Genomic DNA, 9,574 nt, shown 5'->3' with positions numbered 1-9,574 from the left:
AATTTACTATAATTAATCATACAACACACAAATTATTGCTCATGCGAACGAGTCCCACGCTGTAGCTGAAACGATAAAAGTTAAAAGAGTAAGATTTTAATGATATGAGGTCTTTTATAGAAAATAGTATGGGCTTGGTTCATGTGGGTAATATCATACAATGTTAAGAATATTTTTAGACTGATTTGGTCGAATAATTGGTATGAAAGCTTAGATTTGAGCAGATGAATTTAAGAATGTGGCAAAGTGATGAGTGCGAGATCGGTTTACTTATTCTCATGAGCTTGAAAATGCACATACAAGAAAAGCGCTAGTTGCGATAAAAATACTCCAAACGATGAGGGTGCATGACAGTGGCACACAATGAACTTCGAAAATTAACTCGTGGCTCTTGGTGATCAGCCACGTGAAATTTTATTAGAATCTCTTAATGATGTGAGATCTTTTAGGAAAATCATGAGAGCTTGACCCAAAATTATCTTTGTGTTGGGTTAGAAATTGAGTGGGCGTCATGCAGAATCTTATAGTTGCAAATTATGTAGTCGATAATTCAGACGAAAAAGAAAAATATAATAAAAGAACATATTATTAATATTGTTTGGTCAAATGACTTATATATTAAAATTAATATTGAAAAGTATAAACATATTTGGAGAAATCTCCTCTAAACCAAAATCTTGATGTATTGTGTTATAGAATAAGAAGAAGATCAACAACAACAACATACCCAGTTTATTTCCACATAGTAGGGTCTGGGTAGAGTAGAGTAGTGGCAGACCCAGGATTTAAGACTAGTGGGTGCTTAAAAAATTTAAAAACTGAAAAAAGTAAAAAAAAAAACCTCAATGAGGTTCGAACCTAGGACCTCCTTCCAATGAAGCACCTTAAAATCAACTTAAATGCCAATGCACCCAACCAATTTTTTTTATTGGGTGCTTTTGTATGTTTTATATTTATTTTCATATATTTTCTATGTAATTCTACCTATTCCGCGTCGAGTTTAGTGGGTGCTGGAGCACCTCAAAATACAAGGTAGGTCCGCACATGGGGTAGAGTGTACGCAGACCATTCCACTATCTCAGGTGAAGTAGAAAGGTTGTTCCCGATAGACTCCCGGCTTAGAACCGATAACAGTATAACAAACCCAAAACATAAATGCACATAAAGTAGTTCAGTTTGAAAAAATAACTAACACTGCTAGCCACAAGATAATACTAAAAATATCTATCTATCCGAAATAATAGACATCACCGAACACCATGAACAAGAAACTTTAGACACAAATAAAGACAAATAAAGAATACTCCCCTACTATTACCGACACACTCCCACCCCCTAACCCTCTACCCTAATCCACGTCCTCCACATACACTTTCCTATGTCCTTCATAAGTTGTAATTGCTCCATATCATGCCTAATCACCTCCCTCCAATACTTCTTTGGCCTACCTCTACCCCGCTGTACTAGAGCATCAGAGCCCCTCCTCATCACGTGTCCGAACCAACGTAACCTCACTTCTCGCATCTTGTCCTCCACCGAAGCCACTCTCACCTTCTCCCGAATAATCTCATTCCTCACCCTATCTTTCCTGGTATGGCCACAAATCCATCACAACATCCTCATCTCCACCACTTTCGTTCTTAACTGGCCAACACTCTGCTCCATACAACATAGCCGATCGGACTGCCACTCTATAGAAATTTTCTTTAAGCTTCGGGACACCTTCTTATCATATAAAACTCCCGAAGCGAGCCACCATTTAAATCACCTTGCCCCGAAGAAGAACATTGAATTTGTTTGTAAACATGACAAACTCTCTGTTTGTTTCCAGAAAAACATATTGTTAGGGGATGTGGAGTTTTGAAGATAGACGTATGAATGAAATATGTTGTGAAAGTTGGTCTATCCAAGTGAAAAAAGCTCAGATGCAGACAAGTTACGGATAAGATGATTCTGCGTACAAATAGAAGTGGATAACATTTATCACATCAGAAGTTGAGTTGAACAAGAAGTCTTGCAGAAGTTGAGTTGAACAAGAGGTCATGCAGGAGTTGAGTTGAACAAGAAGTCTTGCAGAGATAAGAGAAGAATACTATTGAAAGAAGAATCCTATTCAAAGAAGAAGTGAGAAAGGGGGTAGCAATAAAAAGAGTAAAACTATTTAAAGTCCTATTGAACACAGAAGATCACATCAATTGAAGGACTCTATTAAGTGTGTGCTTAAATACAAGAAATGATTTCAAAAACACTCACTCAATGCACTGAAAAGATAATCAACAATCAACAAAATAGTTCACATACTTGAAGAAAAACCTGGTCCCTTACTTAGCAAGTCATAGACTGTTTGTAGCAGGTAAGTTCTTTGAGTTGTAATGAGTCATTGTTTTAGTCTCAGTGATCTATAAACTGAGTTAGGAGTTATGTCTTCAAGTTAGAAAACTCGAAGACTTGGGAACACTTATCTTGGAAAGATTTATATTTTTGTAGTGATAAGAGCTAGAAGTTTCAATTCCGAGTTTACAAGAAGTCTTGTAATTTTTTTTATTGTTGAGGCTCAAGTGTTATAGTGAAGTTGGGGTTAAATCCGGTAGAGGTACAGGTCGTGGTTTTTTACACCTTTCTTGAGCTGAGTGTTTTCACATAAAAATACTATGTTCAAATTTTACTTCTGTGAATCACATTTACTTACTTGTTCCAGAGATAGGCAATTAAGAGGGCTCGTACTCTAACAAGTGGTATCAGAGAGAGGTTGTCTTAAATAAGGCTAACACATGAGAAAATATCAACATGATGAATTCCACACCTCCTATTGGTCATAGTGAAGGTCAGTCAACTACTAGACCTCCACTTTTTGATGGCTCTCACTTTATTGGTGGAAGGAAAAAATAAAGATGTTCATCCAAGGTAAAGTTTATGAATTATGGGATAGTATTACTGATGGACCCACTATTCCAATGAAGTTGGTTAATAGTGTGCAAGTCAAGAAAGTAAGGAGTGAATTTACTCCTGATGACTTGTTGGCTTTGAAGAAGAATGCAAAGGCCAAGAACATCTTGGTTTGTGGATTAGGACCTGTTAAATACAACAGGGTATCAACATGCACTACTGCTAAGCAAATTTGGGATGCACTGGTGAATGCTCATGAAAGTACCTCTCAAGTAAAAAAATTTAGGATCTCTCTCCTTTTCAATGAGCATTCACCAGTGCATCCCAAATTTGCTTAGCAGTAGTGCATTGGGATCTCTTTCCTTTTTAATGAGTATGAGGTATTCAAAATGAAGAAAAATAAATTCCTACATGAGATGATGACTCTACTCACCACTTTAACAAATGAGTTGACTTCTTTAGGAAAAGTCATCTCTGAGGAAGAACAAGTTGAAAAGGTACTGAGGGTATTACCTAAATCAAAATAGAATGTTAAGGTGACTACAATCAGGGAGGAAAATAAGGATTTTGAAGGCATGACCCTAGATGAACTAGTAGGAAAATTAAGGATTTATGAAATGAAAATTGATGGAACCAAAGAAAAAGCAGCTCCTGAAAAAATCTTGGTATTGAAAGCTTCTGATAGTGATGAGGAATTTGATTTTGACAAGGATCAAATTGCCTTCATAACTAAGAATTTCAGCAAATTCATTAAGAAGAAGAACGAACCATGTACTAAGAAATGTTCCAATGATAATCCAAATGGGTGCTACAAATGTGGAAAAACTGATCATCAGATCAGAGACTGTCCAGTTTGGGAAATAAAATGGAAAAAAGAAAGGGCTGAAAAGGAACTGAAGGCAAAAAGGAAGGAGGAGCATGCAATGATAGCAGCTTGGGGATCTGATTCAGATGAAGATGAAGTTAATGAAACTGCATTCATGGCTCTTGGAGATTCAGATTTAGATGAAGAAGATGAGGGTTCTAAAGTAAGTATTCTTGAACTCAAAGAAAAATTGCAATTGTTTTCAAAACAAAAACTTATTTCCTTGATGAGTGCATTGGTTGATGATTTCCAAGAGTTAACCTTTGATAGGGATGAATTGTTCAACAGTCTTGCAAGCTTCAAATTTGATCTCATTGATCTAAAGGTTTGCTCAGGTACAGTTGACAAGAAAAATTGCACTCTTAAGAAATAGGTTGCAGAACTTGTGATTTCAAATAATGATCTTAAGTTTGAAGTTCTCAAATTAACTCTCACTAAAAATAGGAAAAAGAACATGAGTAAAGAACAAGAAAATTCTAAATTTGAGTTTGTTAAATACAAACAAAAATGCCATGTCTTAACTGAAAAAGTGAATAAGTTTAGTCAAGAAGTTTCTAAACTAAAACTGGATCTTGAAGGGGCAAATAGGTGGACAAACTCCTCAAGAATTGTTCACAAATTAAGTGAAAGAAATTACAATGAAAAGGTTGGCTTGGGATTCCACAAAAGTTTTGATGATCCTAAAGATATATGTTATATTTATGGAAACCTTGGATATCCCACCACTGAATGTCCAGTGGTTGGAAAAAGCAGGACAAACAGTCAAAACCTGCCTAATTGATTTTTTCAAACTAAAAGGAACAAAATCAGTTCTGGTCAGAGAAAAAGGTTGCACTACATATTGCCTGCATGGACTAGAAGAAATCCAATTCATCCTTTCACTTATAAAATAGGACCCAAGCTTGTATGGGTTCCTAAGTCTAGCCATTGATTTTTTTACAGGAGAAAGTGAAAGGAAACAAGAGGCACTGGTACTTAGACAATGCTTGCTCAAGACACATGACTGGTGATAAGAAAAAGTTCCTTTCACTCTTCAAAATAGATGGAGAAGGAGTTTCTTTTGGTGATGGAAAAAAGGGAAAAATTACTGGAGTTGGAAGAATTGGCTCATCTGAGACAGAAGCATTGGAGGATGTCTATCTTGTGGAAGGATTGTAGCATAATCTGCTGAGCATCTCACAATTATGTGACGAAGGTAATAAAGTAATTTTCACTACTTCAGGGGTTAAAGTCAAAAGGATGGACACCAAATAAATTGTGCTCGCTGCAAGGAGATACAGAAATGTATATAAAGCAGACATAATGGCAATACCAGGACTTGATCTGACTTGTGTAAGTGCAATACAAACTGATCCCCTCCTTTAGCACAGAAGACTTGGACATGCAAGTCTGAAACAACTAAACATATTTTCCTCCAAAGACATGGTATTGGGATTACGCAAGATCAAGTTTAAGGAAGAAAAGTTATGTAGTGCTTGTGTAAGAGGGAAGCAGATAAGGTCTTCTTTTAAGTCAAAGAACCATGTTAGCACATTCAAGTGCCTTGACCTGGTTCATGTGGACTTGTGTGGACCCATGAGACTTCAGAGCAGAGATGGAAAGAGGTATATGTTCGTAATTGTTTATGATTATTCCAGGTTCACCTGGACATTGTTTCTAGCCTCTAAAGAAGATGCCTTTGATGTCTTTAAAATTTTCACTAAGAAAATTGAAAAGAAACTTGGTACTTCCTTAGTCTCCATAAGGTCTGACCATGGTATAGAATTTGAGAATGTAAAATTCATGGAATTTTGTTCAGCAAATGATATAAATCATAACTTCTCAGCTCCTAGAACACCAGAACAAAATGGAGTGGTGGAAAGGAAAAATAGAACCTTGGAGGATATGGATAGAACAATGATGCTTGCAGCAAATATTGCTAAAAACCTTTGGGCTGAGGCAATAAGTACTGCAACATATATCATAAATAGATGCATGATCAGACCTATGTTAGAGAAGACTCATTATGAATTACTAGAAAGAAGAAAGCCTAACATCTCTTACTTTAGAACCTTTGGATGCAAATGTTTCATACATAATAATGGGAAGGATAATTTGATGCTAAAAGTGATGAAGGAATCTTCTTAGGTTATTCACTTTAAAGTAAAGCCTATAGGGTTTTAAACAACAGAACTAACTGTGTTGAAGTAAGCATGCATGTGATCTTTGATGAATCCTGTGTTAAGACTAACCTGCAGGAAGAAAATGATGTTGAGGAACAAGTTACACAATCTGATTCATTGACTGGAACTACCAAACCTTGAGGCACCTCAATAGGGGGAACTGAAGCTGAAGACACAATGACAGGGGGAACTGAGCCACCAACTACCCTAGATCAGAATGTCATCAATGATCCTAGTAGCTCACTAGGCTTGATTCCAAAGGGATACACGTATCAAGGATCATATCCCATAGAGAATGTTCTCACTGAGCTCACCTCTGGGATTACTACCAGATCTGGACTGAGAAGAAGAGCTGAATCAGTTTGAAAGAAGCAAAGTATGACACTTAGTTCCTCTTCCAAAAGATAGATCAGTGATTAGAACTAAGTGGGTGTACAAGAATAAAGTTGATGAGCATGGAACAGTCATAAGAAATAAGGCAAGGTTAGTGGTCTAAGGATACAACCAAGAGGAAGGAATCGACTTTGATGAGACTTTTGCTCCTAAAGTAAGACTTGAAGCTATAAAATTATTTGTTGCTTTTGCAGCCTACAAGGAGTTTATACTCTACCAGATGGATGTGAAGAGTGCATTTCTGTCAAGCCCCAAAATCCCGTCGGGCCGAACTGGCACCCGAAGCCGAGAAGGCCCGGGAGAACCCGTTCAAATACCTGTACTTTCACTTACATGTCACCAAAAAAATTGGACAGCACTTCGTTGCATATAGAAAGGTCTAATTACCTGTATCAGCACAACACGCGCAAATATATATATATATATAATACTTGGCCGTCGGGGCCACCACATATACAAATATAACGTTACTATATAAACTTCCATGACTTTACCCTTCCTTATGTCTACAAAGCCTCTAGGATATACATGACATAACTAGGGTCGGGACAAACCCCCGCCCACACGTGACTCATGTACAATAACAAAACATAAGGAACCGACTCGGAAAGCTCCGAAGCAAACTGGAGCTCACCAACAATAGCTGTATGACCTGGCTCCTACTTGTGCGGTGTATGAGTTGAGGTACCTGTGCCTGCAGCATGAAATGCAGGTCCCTCGTGAGGGACGTCAGTACGAAATATGTACTGAGTATGTAAAGCTGTAAATAATCACATATGATATAGGAGCTCAATAGAAATCAGAAATAAGTGAATAAGCCGTAATAGGAGTGGACCACACTTACTAGAACTTGTGACAACCTGTACATTGTATTTATTCAATCACTTTACCTTCGTTCTTATCGTCTTTGTAATCATTACTGTACTGTACTGTGACCATTAGGCTGCCTCCAGTACATATCAACTGGGATCGACCCATGCTAGGCTTATGCCCCTGGGATACCACCCATAAACACATAAATAGGGATCGACCCATGCTAGGCTTATGCCCCTGGGATACCACCCGATAAGAGAGAACTTTCATCACTTAGTTCAATTAATCTTTGAGATTGTTATTTCGGTCGTCACCACATTTTTGATACTTTGAAACAGTGATACATCAATAGGAACCAAGTAATAGACCTTCTATACAATAACGATATAATAAAGACTCATTGGTACATCAACAATGTGTTTCAGAATCATCAATATCACAACAATGAAATAGGAGTCTTTTGGTATATCAATGAAACATTTTGACACTTTATAGAATGGAAACAACTTCGTTGGTAACGTAGAACAATACATGTTTTTGGACAACCTCGGAATCTTACTTGATGGAACATTGGTGTTTTCATGCCAAAGAACATTGTTAGAGTATGCCTTACATACCTCGTTGTAGATTCAGATACCAATTCAACACAACTTCCCGCCTTTACAAATCACTTATCTACAATGAAATGTTTGGCATTTAATATTAGCAACCCAACACCACAATTCTCTTCCATAATTCCATACTACCAATATTTGCAAAACATTCCAAAAACCAACTTAAACAATAGGTTTATGTGTGTATATATATATAATCATCATTTCAATACCACATCACCAATACTACATCATCACCCCAAATTCCTTCACAATTTAACATAATCCAACCATGCACAAGAATAATCCAACATCATTTCCAATCATCTTTCAACAACAATCAAATAACATACTTCTTATGCTCACATGCATATATACATACACATATCCATATAAATAACACCAACATAATTTACATCCTTACCAAAAAAATGGCCCTTTTGATCTCGAAGTCCTGTTGGCACAAATAAAGGGTGCTTCTCGAAGCCCTTGAGACGGTGAACACAACGACGGAATCAATTTGGATTTTCTACGGTTGAATCACAAGATAATTGGAGTTGAAATTAGGCTAGGGTTTCTTATTCTTCAATGATTTGGATGATAAATGGTGGATATAAGGCTAAGTATATGTATATAATGACCAATTTTCGTCCATGAGGTGATGGAAAATGACCATATTGCCCTTAAAAATTTAAGTAAATCCGAATCTGTCCATGGTGGACTGTTTTGATAGGCTAAAGTAAATCGGCCATAACTCTTTGCTCCGATATCGGATTTGGGTGAAATTGGTATCGTTAGAAAGATAATTCAAAGGTCTTTCATTTAATATAAATTAATCCACCCAGTTCGTCCTGTACAAGTAGTTATGATCGTTCAAAGTTGACCCAAAAAACTGGCAGGCCTCAGTAGTTTCCTGCACATTTTACTGTTCACATCCAGGCCACCGTTTTAAAGTTTCGAACGAGCTCGCTTATATCCGAAACTTATCCGTTTTTGGAAATCTTTATATCGTTGGAAAGCTTATTCAATAATCTTCGTATGGAACCATCGACGGGAAAATTCCGATATAAATAAAGTCGATTCCTATACACCTATAATCAAACTATACACTTGAAACCATCTCAAAATAATCAATACTCATACTTAAACTCATATATACCTAACTTAGGATCAATACATATACCCCAACACATATAACAATGACTAATGCACGTAATTAAGTACGGGGTGTTACAATTTCTAAATGATATTCTCAAAGAGGAGGTATATGTCAAGAAACCTCCAGGATTTGAAAGCAAGGAGTTTTCTGATCATGTGTATAAACTGGATAAAGCCTTGTATGGGTTAAAACAAGCACCCAGAGCTTGGTATGAGAGGTTGTCAAAGTTTCTACTGGAGAATGGTTATTCCAGAGGTAAAATTGACAATACCCTTTTCTTAAAAACTAATAGAAAAGATTTGTTAGTTGTGCAGGTATATGTGGATGACATTATTTTTTGTTCAACCAACATGAATATGACTTATGAATTTGCCAAACTCATGAGCTGCGAGTTTGAGATGAGCAAGATGGGGGAGCTAAATTACTTCTTGGGGTTGCAAATAAAATAAATAGCATCTGGGATAATGATCCATCAACAGAAGTATGTCAAAGAACTTCTCAAGAGATTCTCCATGGAAGAGGGTAAAGAGATCAGTGCTCCAATTGCCATTGCCACAAAGCTTGATTTAGATGAAACAGGTCTTGATGTGGAGTAAAAGATGTAAAGAGATATGATAGGATCATTATTGTATCTCACAGCAAGCAGGCCTAACATTGTATTTAGTGTAGGGCTATGTGCTAGATTTCAAGCAGAGCCTAAAGA

The 9,574-nt window shown here is 36.8% G+C and overlaps 1 protein-coding gene across 1 annotated transcript; it reads left to right on the top strand.

The window, feature by feature from the left end:
* The first annotated feature begins 3,503 nt into the window (after positions 1 to 3,503).
* On the top strand, positions 3,504 to 6,054 carry LOC124896291. The gene is made up of 2 exons (XM_047407843.1): positions 3,504 to 3,914; positions 5,989 to 6,054. The coding sequence occupies exons 1-2, from the start codon at positions 3,504 to 3,506 to the stop codon at positions 6,052 to 6,054; spliced, it is 477 nt and encodes a 158-aa protein (XP_047263799.1).
* The last annotated feature ends 3,520 nt before the right edge of the window (positions 6,055 to 9,574 follow it).

This window comes from Capsicum annuum, chromosome 2, assembly GCF_002878395.1.
Source record: "Capsicum annuum cultivar UCD-10X-F1 chromosome 2, UCD10Xv1.1, whole genome shotgun sequence".
NCBI classification, from domain to species: domain Eukaryota; kingdom Viridiplantae; phylum Streptophyta; class Magnoliopsida; order Solanales; family Solanaceae; genus Capsicum; species Capsicum annuum.
This window is presented reverse-complemented; position numbering and strand designations above follow the sequence as displayed.